The sequence below is a fragment of the Chiloscyllium plagiosum genome, unplaced genomic scaffold (assembly GCF_037043375.1).
Source record: "Chiloscyllium plagiosum isolate Xiang-an unplaced genomic scaffold, Cpla_swu_hap1 HiC_scaffold_24, whole genome shotgun sequence".
NCBI classification, from domain to species: Eukaryota; Metazoa; Chordata; class Chondrichthyes; order Orectolobiformes; family Hemiscylliidae; genus Chiloscyllium; species Chiloscyllium plagiosum.
Window position 1 is genome coordinate 1,834,647 of NW_028270162.1, and position 14,602 is coordinate 1,849,248.

General features: G+C 38.8%; 1 protein-coding gene across 1 annotated transcript in view; it reads left to right on the forward strand.

Annotated features, from left to right (window-relative positions):
* sbno1 (strawberry notch homolog 1 (Drosophila)) overlaps window positions 1-14,602 on the forward strand; it is a 93,993-nt gene extending 79,391 nt beyond the window's left edge. The window contains exons 28-31 of the mRNA XM_043692636.2: window positions 2,669-2,806; window positions 3,129-3,205; window positions 7,938-8,131; window positions 13,568-14,602. Coding sequence (XP_043548571.1) covers window positions 2,669-2,806; window positions 3,129-3,205; window positions 7,938-8,131; window positions 13,568-13,710 — 552 coding nt within the window. The 3' untranslated portion in view covers window positions 13,711-14,602. The remainder of the gene's footprint in view (window positions 1-2,668; window positions 2,807-3,128; window positions 3,206-7,937; window positions 8,132-13,567) is intronic.

The following is a 14,602-nucleotide window of genomic DNA, read 5'->3' on the forward strand; positions in this document are numbered from 1 at the left end:
CACTGCAAAAATTGACTGATTTGTTGAGCAAGCTGTGGTCTGAAGGAAGGTATCAATGAACAGGTCAGGTGGGCACACAGGTGGCAGATGGAATTTAACCTGGTAAAGTGACATGCATTGTGTGTGTGTGTGAAATTTTTCCTTTAAGAAAAAAAGAATGCACTATAAATGGGAGGTGCGGAGGAACCGAGGAATTTGAGTGCATTTCCACAAATCCCTTGAAGGTAGCAAGATATTTCACTAAGGTGGTTTTTAAAAGACATTTGAGACCCTTCCTTTCATGGTTTCCATTCTTCAAAATTCTGCAGGTTCCAGCTAATGAAAAAAGTATGTTAAAGCCAGAAACACATGAGAAAAAAGGAATCTGGTTTCAATTAAATTCTTCAGAGCAACTAAAACAAAAAAATCATTCCTTTTCAGACTTAAGTGCTATATTTGCAGCATTTTCTTTTGCATCTTGGTAGATAGGAAGTGCAAGTCGGGTAGTTAGAGAGGTTTCTGTTGTGTTACTACAATTCATGGAGGGATCAGACCAGGAATTGCATTTATTGACAGGATTATGGATTTGAGAAGGCTTGTAACAAATTTGGATGGCGGCAATTCAATTTGAGTCATTTCACTTTATTGCTGGTTGGGCCAATATTTTATCACCCACCTGTAGTTGTCTAGATGGCAATTAAGACTCCACCCCATTGCAATCTGTTCTGAAATCACCAGTCTAACAGGTGGGGATGGAAGATTTCCTTCTTTGAATCAAATTAATAAAGCAGGTGGGACCATTGACACTTTATTGTCATCAGCATATCATTGCAGATTTTTAAAGTTGAATTGAAAGAAATAGCAGAAGTTATAGATGTATTAGTTGTTGTAGTTCTGTTCACCGAGCTGGGAATTTGTGTTGCAGACGTTTCGTTCCCTGTCTAGGTGACATCCTCAGTGCTTGGGAGCCTCCTGTGAAGCGCTTCTGTGATGTTTCCTCCGGCATTTATAGTGGTTTGAATCTGCTGCTTCCGGTTGTCAGTTCCAGCTGTCCGTTGCAGTGGTCAGTATATTGGGTCCAGGTCGATGTGCTTATTGATTGAATCTGTGAAACTGATGACCGGAAGCGGCAGAGACAAACCACTATAAATGCCGGAGGAAACATCACAGAAGCGCTTCACAGGAGGCTCCCAAGCACTGAGAATGTCACCTAGACAGGGGACGAAACGTCTGCAACACAAATTCCCAGTTCGGCGAACAGAACCACAACAACGAGCACCCGAGCTACAAATCTTCTCTCAAACTTTGAAGATGTATTAATGGTCATTTACCAGAAATCATTGGACTCCGGGCAGTTCCTGGCAGACAAAGACAGTAAATATCATGCCACTGTTTTAAAAGACAGGTAATTATAGGCTAGTTAGCTTAACATCTGTAGTTGGGAAAATGGTGGAGGCTTTCATTTAAAGAAGAAATAGTGAGGCATCTGGATGAAATGGAATCCATCAGGCAGACACAACATGGATTCAGGGAGGGAAGGTTGTGTTTGACAAACTTACAGTAGTTCTTTGAGGGTATCACAAGCATAGTGGATGAAGGGGAATAGGTACATGTTGTATAGTTGGATTCCAGGAGGAGTTCAATAAGGTGCCATATACAAGACTCCTCCATAAGATAAGAATGCATGGAGTTGTAGGGAATGTACTAGCATGGATGGAGGACTAGTTGACCAATGCAAAGCAGAGAAACACATTGATTTGGATCCCATTTACCACCCCCTGAGAAAAACAACAAATGGCACTATCTAAACACAAATAGAAAACGGGCCATTCCATCAGTGCTTCATACAGAGGCTCACTGTTGTTGTTACCTGGCATGGTGATGAAATGTCTGAAAATGAACCTTTTAGCTCAGCAAGCAAATGTACGTCCCAAACCTCAACCTGAGCTACAGCATCTGTGTCAAAGCCTAAAATGATGAGAACTTTCCTTTTATGTTGTCGTCCTAGTTGAAATTGGTTCTTATTTCTTGTCAAGGCACAAGATTGGGTGTTTGAATACTTATGGTTGGTTGCCTTGCTAAATTCACCATCTACACAGTAACTAAACCATATGGATAGCTGATTTGAACATGCTTTGAGGGTCAATCTTCAGAAATTGTTACTTAGCCATTCTACCCATAAATACATCATTCCTGCTATTGAGGAAGTTTTGTAATCTCTATATCTCCAATGGTAGTTTCTTTGACATTTATCCAATTTATGACACTAAAGTTTCAAAGTAATTTTTATCTGAAAAATAGCAATCTACTTTTTTTTTTAGAAGTTTTGGGAATTGCAATAAATGAATGAATTCGATAAATACCATTGAAAGCATCTGCCTTTCTGAAGATTTTCTGAATTTACATTTTAGAAGTGAGGCGCCCATGAAGTCCACTGATACCTGTTAAATGGTGGATTGCATTAAACAGTTTTGTGCTCTTGCCCCTCGTTCTGAATTATAACTTCCAGGTTTGAAGTCAACTGTAGAAATCACATCCTGAGATCTAAATTAGCAGAAATGGGCAGTTTCATCGAAGTTAATTTATTGTTTTATGTAAGATTTTACTGTAAGATACATTATAATGACCTAAGACAACATACCCATGTATTTTTAGTGAATAACAATGTTTGTTTTATTGTTTGCTTCAGATAAGAAATAATAAAAAGACAGCAATTCTGGTTAAGGAAGTTAACAGCAAGAAGAGACTGTTCATGATGTACAGACCAAACACTGGCAAGCAACTCAAATTAGAGACTTACATTGAACTAAAAAAGAAATATAAAAAGGTAAAGGAACGTGGACTAAAATGTGCTAATTAAATGTGCACTGTGTAAGAAGTCAGCATGCTTGTATTATGACATTAAACTTTGGAGCTAATGTCTAAATCCTGAAAAACTGATTTTCCTCATTGCAGGACCAGGCATTAGTATACTGCTGTATTAGTATTGTTCTTATTGTAACTTTTGAAAGTCAATGTATTGACAACTGCCAATAGATCTGCTATTGTAGTAATAATTCTGCAGCTGCCTAACTGAGGCTGTGGATGTTAGGTCACTGTTAAATTGGGAAGTATTTCTGGTTTAACTTCTAATTTTGTTATCTTCACAGGTAACATCTGCAGAAGCAGAGTCACATTGGGTGGAACAGTACAAGTCATCTGCAGACACTTGTACTCATGCATATTGGTTAGTAATGAAATTAAAGACTGGTTAAGATGTTTCTAACTTTCTCTTCATATTTTCATTTTTCTCACTCCGTACAAATCCTCGATCCCTCTACCTTTGCAACTTACTGTTTATTTTCCATTTGACTCTCAAATCCTCAGATGTCGCCTCCAACACCTCTACCCGTGTTTCCCGTTATTCCATATTTTGTTCAAAGTCTGTGAGAAGATCGGGTGCTCATTGTTGTGGTTCTGTTCGCCGAGCTGGGAATTTGTGTTGCAGACGTGTCGTCCCCTGTCTAGGTGACATCCTCAGTGCTTGGGAGCCTCCTGTGAAGCGCTTCTGTGATGTCACCTAGACTGGGGACGAAACGTCTGCAACACAAATTCCATATTTTGACTTTACAATCAGATTTACGCTTGTTACTGGAGCAAAAATATTAAAGCCAAAGCCTCATTTTAACACTTCAGATAATTAGCTCTCCTTGTCGTTTGCAACATCTGAGTGCCTTTTGACAGATTGGGTCTTTTTGTCCAATTCATTGGGACTGTCCTGACATTGCTTCACTCTTGTCTAACCCATTCTAACCAAATTGCCTATTGCATTTACTTTTCCGCTTGCCCTCCAGTGTCTTGCAAGTAAGTACAATAGTCTGTTCCTGGTTTCTCTTGTCAACATGGATCATTCCATCTGAAGACTTGATATTCGGCTTCTGCCTATGCACTGATAACCAGCTCTATCATGTTTTATCAATCAAAATTAAGAAATTAACCTTCTCAAACTGCAATCAAGTCAGTGGCTTGTGTTTGGCATTTGTTAGAAAGAAGCTTTAAATTTAGGTTAGTTTTTAAGGATTGTGGAAATACCCGGAGTGGTTTATTTAAGATGCCGTTGAGAATTCTCTGTAGTCACGAGTGTCTTTTTAAACGAGTCTCCCTGTGAATCATATGAATGGCAATAAGTATTTTGCTGTAGACCCCTTCTGGGTACAAAACGAGGAAATTTTGAGTGCTTGTTTCAATATTTAAGGAAAGACAACTCTGCTTTCAACAATTTTGCCAATTACTTATTAACCTGATGAGAATACAGCATCTCTTTCAAAGCCTAAAATAATAATCCAGTTTCTGTTATGCTGGCTTTTTGGTTGAGATCAGTTCTGATTTCTTGTCAAAGAGCAAGATTGTCTGTTGAAATAGACTTATCACTGGGCATGTTGCTAAGGCCACTGTCCAGGCAAATTCCAATAGGCTATCAAAGTGCGACTACCAAGGCTGGAGGGATACATAGTCATTCTTGTCTCATTGCTCTAGGGGTCACAGCATTAAATTTTTTAAGTCTTTCTGGCTACCAACGCAGCCAATTAAGTATGTCCTATAATTGGGCTTTAAACATCTATTGAACAAGTTTCTTAATAAATGCAATTCCTAATTTATTAGGAAAGCAAAATTGATTTAAAGTACATGGTCAGGTGCAAATTTGAGCCTGAACAAGAAATGAGAACTGATAGCAACTAGAAAGCTGGTATAAAAGAAACTTGTGATTAGGATTTTAGCCTTTGAAAAAGAGGCTTTATTCATATCTGATATAACTCAAATTTTTGCAAAACTGTCAAAACCAAAGTTGTTTTTACCTAAAATATTAGAACAGGCACTCATGAAATTTCCTAAGTGTATGCCCAGATTTGAACATGAACTGACCTGGAGACGTTCTTATGTTTGTTTTTCTGGTTCACATGGAGAGAAACCAGCTCAGAACAAGCTACCCAGCTGACCTGTCTTTTCTGAAAATAAAACCTCATTTTGGAGTGCAGGGTGAAACTTGTTTGTTCTTTTGTAAGAGTGATTGAAGAAACTTACTTTCTGAACAAGCAATGTCTACAACAAATTCGGAAGGGTCACTGACCCTAAAACATTGACTCTGCTTTTTCTCCACAGATGCTGCTGGATCTGCTGAGTTTTTCTTTAGCAATTTCTGATTTTGTTTTTGATTTCCTGCATTTGAAATTCTGTTTTTTCTTAAGTACTACGAGACACCTGTGCATGAATTAGTGACTTGACCACAAGTGCCAGAAATGTCTCAGAAACACCCTGAAACATATAATTTATCCTTTACCCTACTAAAATACCTAGCCAAAGTCTTTTGTTTCCAGAATGCTGATGTTTACAAGTAAATCTGTTTCCTATTCTCTTGTGAAGTGTGTTTGGGGCATATTTAGATGGATAAACAATTATACTTCTATATATCCTGACTGTATGTTAATCAGCTACTTGGCTTTGATATGCTAACAATTGTGTTTATTAAGAAACTTGGTTGATTGTGTTTAAAACCTAATAATATGGCATGCTTAATTGGTCGTCATGGTACTTGGAAAAAGTTTATATTTGAAGTTGTGACACAATGAAATAGTGGGGTGAGAACAGCTGTGCCCCTGTCATTTCTCATTCATGGTGCTTTCATAGTCTGTTGGAGTTTGAAAGAGAAAAAATTGTTTGTTTCCATTTTTTTGACAAATAGTAATTTTTTACCCAGTACTGTATTAGTTTGAAAACCATTGTGAATCATTTTTGTATTGTCTTGCAAAAGTCTTGGATTGTTAGAAAAATGACTTGGTTATGTTCAGTATTATATTTTGTGCTCCTAGCCAAGATGAGCGTTGTACAGGAGGTATGAGAATGTGGAAGTGACTACATCATTTGCAGAATCATTTATAAGAGTGATAGAGATTTACAGCACGTAAACAGACCCCTTCGGTCTAACTCGTCCATGTCGACCAAATATACCAACCCAATCTAGTCCCACCTGCCAGCACCTGGCCCATATCCCTCCAAACCCTTCCTATTCGTATATCCATCCAGATGCCTTTTTAACTGTTGCAATTGTACTAGCCGCCTCCACTTTCTCTGGCAGCGCATTCCATATACGTACCACTCTGTGAAAAAGTTGCCTCTTAGGTCTCTTTTATATCTTTCCACTCTCACCCTAAACCTATGCCCTCTAGTTCTGGACTCCCCAACCCCAGGGAAAAGACTTTGTCTATTTATCCTATCCATGCCCCTCATGATTTTATAAACCTCTATAAGGTCACCCCTCAGCCTCTGCTCCAGGGAAAACCGCCCTAACCTTTTCAACCACTCCCTACAGCTCAAATCCATCAACCCTGGCAACATCCTTATAAATCATTTCTGAACCCTTTCCAGGTTCACAACATCTTTCCAATAGGAAGGAGACTAGAATTGAGATGCTTAACCGTATAGCTACTTGGAAGTAGGTGTTGTAAAATAATGGGCTTCAGGATTTAAAAGATAAACTAGCCATATTTGAGCCGTCAGTTTCAACGGTTGTGTTAATGCTGTAAATGAATTATAAGTGCTAATGGAGTTGTGGATGAGAAATGGGCAGTGCTCTTTAATCTTGTTTGTTTTGGTTTTGATTTTGCTCTGATTATGTTGCCTTGATCACAGATTTCCCCTTGAAGTCCTTTTATTTTCAGTGATGGGATGTGAGTATCACTGACTATTTATTGCTTACATCTCATTGCATTGGAGGTGGTGATGGCTATGGGGTGTAGGTAGACCCATAGTGGTGTACTTGGGGGCATTCTAGGATATTGGCTTAGAACAATACAGCACAGAACAGACCCTTCCAACCTTAGCAGCAATGAAGAAATGGTGATAAGTTTCCAAGTTTGGATGGTGTGTGGCTTGAAGAGGAACATGCGCATGTGTTCCTGTGCACCTGCTGCCCTGTTTTTGGTGTCAGAGGTCATGAATTTAGAGGTAATGTCAAAGGAGTCATGGGTGAGTTACTGCACTGCATCCCATAGATGGTTCATTCTACTGTCACTGTTGGACCAAGTCAACGTTGAACATGATGATTTTGGTACAGCTTTATTCTGTATAGTGTCGAGCTTCTTGTGTTGTTGGATCTGTACTCATCCCAGCAAGTAAGGAGTATTCCATCACACTCCTGAGTTGAGCCTTTTAGATGGTGGACAGGTTCTTGGAGTTGAGGTGAGTTACCTGCTCCAGAATTTCTGATCTCCGAAAGTATTTCGAAAGCTATTTTAATTCAATTTCTGATCAATGGTCACCCTTAAGTTGTTGATGGGGGTACTCTGAGATGGTGATGATGTTGAACATCATTGGGCAATGGTTAGATTATCTGTTGGAGAATTTCCACGTCCTTATGTTATCTATCTTTGGCAGAACCTTTGTGCAATTAAAGTAACTAGTAAAGTCCTTACAATATTCTCCATAGGCTTCAATGTCAGGTGGGGATGTTTGGATCAAGGGTGTGCATGCTGGAACTATGTCAGCTTTGAATATGGTCATATGTTAGCAATTAGTAGAAAGTGAGGACTGCAGATGCTGGAGATCAGATCTGAAAAATATGTTGCTGGAAAAGCGCAGCAGGTCAGGCAGCATCCAAGGAGCAGGAGAATCGACGTTTCGAGCATAAGGGCTTATGCCCGAAATGTCGATTCTCCTGCTTCTTGGATGCTGCCTGACCTGCGCTTTTCCAGCAACACATTTTTCAGCATAGGTTAGCAATGTTAATTCCATTTTAAAGTACAAAGGTTATTTGACTCAATTCATCCAAAGTGCAGAAAAATGCCTGTCTTCTAAATGTAGGATGTGTTTGTCTAACACAATGAGCAGGTCCCAGTTTATTTCAAAACCCATGTCTTGAGCTAATATCCTTTTGAAATGCTAAAGTACTTTTTTTGTAATACTTTTTTTTAATATCCATACAGGCGTGGAAACTGCAAAAAAGTAAGCCTTGGAATGGTTTGTGAAGTCGGGCTGAGGTGCCGCACTTATCATGTCCTCTGTGGTTCAGTTCTTAGTGTCTGGACAAAGGTGGAAGGAGTCTTGGCCTCAGTCAGTGGGGCTAATGTAAAAATGCAGATTGTGCGATTAAAAACAGAAGACGGGCAAAGGATTGTAGGTGAGTGTGAGCAATGGATTACCGTTATACTGCAAATAGGAACGTCCAGCTTGCTTATTCATGAGCTGGGTTGTAACCTGTCAAAAATACAATGTCATTGTATTTTTGTTTGTGGTCTTGTAGAATTTACAAATAAGTTCCAGCAAAGTTTGTAAAGTAAGGACTTTTTTTCTGATGTTTCACAAGCTGCAGTTTGAATTTTGGTGATGTGTGTGTGGTTTCTTTGTTACTTGGAGTGGAGAACCCCTTTAACTCTGTGTTGAGAACAAAGAAAATTTACAGTGCGGGAGCAGGCCTTTCAGCCCTACAAGCCTGTGCTGATCCAAATCCACTGTCTGAACCTATTGCCCAATTTCTAAGGATCTGTATCCCTCTGCTCCCCACCTACTCATACACTTGTCCATACGCACCTTAAATGAATCTACCGTGCCTGCCTCCACTACTTCTGCTGGCGACGCATTCCAGACACCTGCCACCCTCTGTGTAAAGTACTTTCCACATGTATCCCCCTTAATCTTTTCTCCTCTCACCTTGAACACGTGACCTCTCGTTATTGAATCCCTCACCCTGGGAAAAAGCTTATCTCTATCCACCCTCTGAGGTCTACAAAATCATGAAGGATATACAATCAGGTCTCCCCCTCAATCTCCTTTTTTCTAATGAAAACAAACCTAACCTACTCAACCTCTTTTCATAGCTAGCATCTTCCATACCAGGCAACATCCTCGTAAACCTTCTCTGCACTCTCTCCAAAGCGTCCACATCCTTTTGGTAATGTGGCGACCAGAACAGTACACAGTATTCTAAGTGTGCCGAACCAAAGTCTTGTACAATTTTAACATGACCTGCCAGCTCTTGTACTCAATACCCCGTCCAATGAAGGCAAGCAGACAGTATTCCTTCCTGACCACCCCACCTGTGCAGCCACCTTCAGGGTACAATAGACCTGAACTCCCAGATCTCTCTGCTCATCAACTTTTCCTAAAGCTCTTCTGTTTACAGTATAGTTGGCTTTCGAATTGTCTTCCAAAATGCATCACTTCACATTTGCCCGGATTGAACTCCATTTGCCACTTCTCCGCCCCACTCTCCAGCCTGTCTATATTCTCCTGTATACTTTCACAGACCCCAATGCTTTCTGCTACTCCATCGATTTTTGTGTCATTTGCAAACTTACTGTTTAGACCACCAGTGCCCTTGTCCAGATCATTTATTTTAGGTATTTAAGGTATTAATTTTTAAGCCATTCATTTTCCTTGAAAGCTGGCGACATACCAGTAATCGGATGAAGATAAAATTGCCAGCCACAAATCTACTGTTTAGATTCCATCTGTTGCTCATCAGATCAGAGCCCTCAGATTTGTGTAATTGCACAAGTCATTGCGCCACTTATCAATGAAAATTTCATCAATGTAGACTTGTCATTTTTAATGTATTGTAATTTGAAACATCACGCATTAACTATTTATCATGGCCTTTATTGCAATTTGAATGCATTTCATTCTTTTTTCCTTGAGACTAGTCCAACTTGATATTTGTTCATCGGTTGTGACATTGTTGACATGGCCAGCATTTAATGCCCAGCTCCAACTGAGCTTAGAAGGGGAGAGCTGTAACTTTGAGCTAGTGCAGAGGGAGTGATTCTGACCTGTTCCTTTCTCTCTGTCACATCTAATTAATACAGGTGGAATTGAAAGCTAGTTTCAGGAGTTCACTAATGTCTTTTAGGAATCTGTCACATGTTCCTTGTCTGACCTACATACAATTCCACATCCATAGTGATATGGTTGATAATGCTCTCTGAAATGGCCACTTTTATTTCAAGGGTAGTTCAGGATTGGGAAACAAATGTTTGCCTTGCCAATGATTCCTGCTTTTATTGAAAGAACGCAGAAAAGCACACCCTCGATGCCGTTAGGGAAGGATTTTTTGGGCTGTCCCAGCAAGGGTGATATGGTTGTATTGTAAGTCCAGTTGGTCATTGTTTTTCAATGAGCTTCCTTCTATGTAGAACTTTGGTTGCTGGCTCCTATATGATGCAGCGTTTCTTTGGATCGTAAGTATGTAGCCTTATGTTAGAATATGTCACTAGGCCGTTGGTTACTATTCAGAGTAGCATTATTTGTTCTTTGTAGTTTATTTGTTCTGGTGGTGTTACCATTTTTTTAAAGGAAAAGTTGAAGTGTTCATTTGGAATTTCAGTGGGAAAAGTAATCGCTTCATATAAGAAACATCAACCACAGCCAGCTGATGTAGCATAATCTGGGAACCCTGCAACTGTAAACTTGTGTGAAGTGTTACAGAAGATGCTAGTGTACTGCAGAACCAAATTGCATACAAGTTAGGAGCACAGCTATAAAACAAGTGCATTATAATAGAGTAGCAGGTGACAAGTTCTTTATATGATTGTCAACCAGTAGGGTCAATTAAGGAGCGATGTTATGACACTGGATAAATCCCTCTGTTAACTTAAACCGGCCGCATAAAAAGTTCACCTCCTGCTATAATCTGTTAAAATTCAAGAGGCAAAGAACTATCCCAGAACTCACTATTTAAAGTAAAAATTAGCAATGTTATTCTTTAAGTCCAACAGAGAATATTAAAACCAACAACTCCTTTTTCTTAAACCTGTTTTTTACCTCCCACTCTCCAGTACTGGTCTGATTGTTAAAAAAAAAAAATCCCAATTGAGATCTATATTAAAAAAAATTGTTTCAAAAGCCAGTCAGCTTTGTCGATTCTTTGTACGTTGTTCTCTGTAGATTTTCTCAAGGTTGGTTTCAATGTTCTGTGCAAACTTCTTAGAGACAGGTATCTTTCAGAGAGCTCTACAACGAGCAGTATACATTTGTGGATATCTTTGGCAGTTCTCCTCAACTTATCAAAATGTCTGGTTTTATACCCCAAAACATCAGATCATTTCATTGGTTTTGATGTTGTTAAAATACTAAATTTAAATTTGATTGGATTTTGGTATCTTGGTGCATAATTTAAACTGGCTAAATTTGATTTTGTTTTTGTTTCATGGCAACTCAGCTGTAGATATTTGTTTCAACCAAGTGTTGCAGTCTTACTTTGTTCAGGACTCTGTGCTATGTCAGTCCCTGCTAGCTTTTCAACTCGTAAACCTTTACACCTTCAGAACACTAAATGATCTGTGGATGCTGAGGGCATGGCTCTGTACTGTCCCTTTCTCTGGCATCATCCTCTTCTTTAGCTTCTGTCACAAAGGATGAAGTTGTAAGGAGGTTGAACAAGATGTAAATTGAGTATTGTCAACCTTAATGAGATGTCGCCTAAGTAGGGATAGGTTGAATGGATCCTTAGAGTAGATTTATGAAGTGTTAGAAAGTTTTGGCAGGGGAGTTTGATAAATTAGATAGTTATTTCCTAGATTTGACTCGAGTATAATAGGCCTGAATAGTTTTTGTATTGTTTTGACTTGAATGTGTGCAAAATGAACCCCTTCAAAGAAATAAAAGATCAGAATCTCTCACCCACTGTTCACGTTGTAATCTGGTCAGCCAAAAACAGATTGAACTTTCAGTTTCTATGAAGAGTTGTTTTGGACTGGAAATGTTAACTCTGTTACTTTTCCACATGCTGTTGGACTTTTGAGTTTCTCAAGCATTGTTTTTATTTAGAGTTTCCGGCATCTGCAGTATTTTGCCCTTCCTTTAAAATAGAAAGTGTAGTTGAATTTCTGTAAGACGATATCACTTTTTTATTTTAAAAAAAATCTTGATGCAATCTTGAACTTACATGTTGGAGTGGAATAATTGATGTGAAGGTCAGAAATTGAAAATTCTTTACAGAAGAGGAATAATATCTGTTCAGCATTTTCAAGAAAAACGTGTACCCAATAAATGCAACCTGCCAATTCCTCAAAAACAAGCCCAAATAAGCAGACAATGCAACCAAACACTATAGCCACAGTACCTTACATCAAAGATATATCAGAAATGACATCCAGACGACTCAGGCCCCTTGGTGTTATGTTAGCCCACAAACCTTCCAACACACTTAAACAGTGACTAATGAACCTAAAGGATCAATTAGATACTACCACCAAAACTAATGTCATTTGCAAGATACCATGCAAAAATTATAAAATAAAACACATCGGACGAACAGGCAACTTGCCACCAGCATACATGAACGCCAACTAGCCACCAAAAGACACGACCCACTATTACTAGTTGCCATACATATAGACAAAGAAGGACACTGCTCCGACTGGGACAACACATACATCCTAGGATAGGTGAAACAAAGACACTCAGGCGAATTCTTAGTGACTCCATCAATAAACACATTGATTTAGATTCCAGCTGCCTTCCCTTGGGGAAAAAAAGAACTGGAAATTACATCACCCATCTGAAGCCAAGACCTATAAATAGAGAGGTGGGACATACCACTAGTGCTTTACCAGAGACTCACTGAAGATGTTACCTAATCATGGTGATGAAACATGTGAAAACAACCTTTCAGCACAGCAAGCTAGCTAACCTATCAACTTGAGCTACAAATCTTCTCAAAAATCGCTAATTGAAACTTTTGCTAAAACAAGTTCCCGTACTTCAGTCCTTTTTCACTAGATTTGAACACCCTGTCCTATTGCAGTATTACAAGCACTCAAACGATTCAAATCTATTGTTTACCATATAGTTGTCTTGGAATGTGAGTTCTCAGTAAGAGTTTACTTTCACTAGGGTTCTTTTAGTTGGGGTTGCCGTTGGGCTTGCACATTGTTCTTTACAGCACAGCTCCATACTTGCAAAGTTCACAGTTTGGAAAGCAAATATTTTGTAGGTTTTTTAAAGAGAATGCATCAAATTTCTCATTCATGCTTTGAATCCCTGAGTCTCATTTATTCATTCTTAACCTGGAGAGGGTAAGTCTGTGGAATTCACAGATACCGAAAGCGGTGAAAGCCAAAGCATTGTATGATTTCAAGAATCAGACTCTCACTCTGAACTAAAAGGATCAAAGGATATGGAGGAAAGCAAGAACAGGCTATTGATTTGGGTGATCAGCTGTAATCATGATGACTGACGCAGCAGGCGCATAGAGCTGAATGGTCATCTCTTATTTCTGCTGCCAAGAATGGGATGACTTATTGTCAGTGACCAGGATGGAGCCCTGTATGACTAGGACTCTGGCTGATTTCATTCCATTTGAAAAGTCTCAGCTGTGAAATAAACAGTCAAAAAAGATGGCTTAATTTTATCCACTTGTTTTTATATTTGAACGTTTTAGCTTTGTCTGGGTTGGTAACTCTGGTACAAAGCTGGTTGGTTTTTTTAACTGAAATTCTTGGGTTTAATGTAACCCTGAAACTGATCCAAAGGGTATGTTTCACTTGCAGGAATTTTGGGTTGTGCTTGATTGAAAGTAATTAATTATTGAATCTGTGTTTTAAACTTTGTTTTTCAGGTTTGATCATTCCTCAGAACTGTGTCTCTCCATTGATAAACATTCTGTCAACGTCGGACCAGTCACAACAGCTGGCACTGCAGCAACAGCAGATGTGGCAGCAGCTCCACCCTCAGAGCATAAGTCATATGAGCAACACATAGTGACTCGCCACATGTACCAGAGCTAACCTTACTTGAAAACTGTAACTTACAGAAGTGTCAACGCCATGTGACCTTCACTCTTTTCAGGAATTCAGGGTCATGTTCCAAAGAGATTCCTTAATTAGTGAAGTATTGGTGAACACTGAATCTGGGAATACCCGTAAATCAGAGACAAGTTCTGTTTAACAAACGGGTGAACGTTGAAGGCCAAGATGTTTGGACATGTTACTTTTTTTTCCTTCCCTTTCTATGACTCTTCATGTTAGCACTTTGTTCTTTACAGCTGCTATAATTCTCCACTTTCATTTCTACTGTTCAAGTAATGGAAAGCAACATGTGCATACTTTGCACACATCGAACGCTTTACCTTGAAATCACTTTCATTTTATTTCTTTTCCTACGTCCTGTTTTGTATCACAACTGAGGACAATTTGTAGCTTGTTACAAATGAGTGCACTGGTTCTAGAGAGATGCTGAAGGCTACGTTACTTGCTGTGTACGTATCTAGAATGTTCCATGTTAAATACATGCTTATTGAAATTAAAACCCTGTAAAATACTTTCCATCTTGAGACTGGGTTTGTAAACCCTGTGTCTTAAAAGTAAATAAGCATTCTTTCAGGGTTTGTTTATCATGTATATCCTATGAACAGGATGTAAATATGATACAAAAACAATGCAGAAATTCTGGCCTATTTAAAATAAAACAGCATTATTGAAAGTTTATTGGGGAATTAATTACTTTATACAGAAGCTGTTTTGAATATGTTGATATGCTTTCTTTCTCCACAATGTGTAATTTCTGGGTAACTGCAAAATGTATGTTCTGTATTTGTGTTTCATGGCACAATCTTAAATTATCTGGTGATTTTATATTAAAATTCTGAGAACCA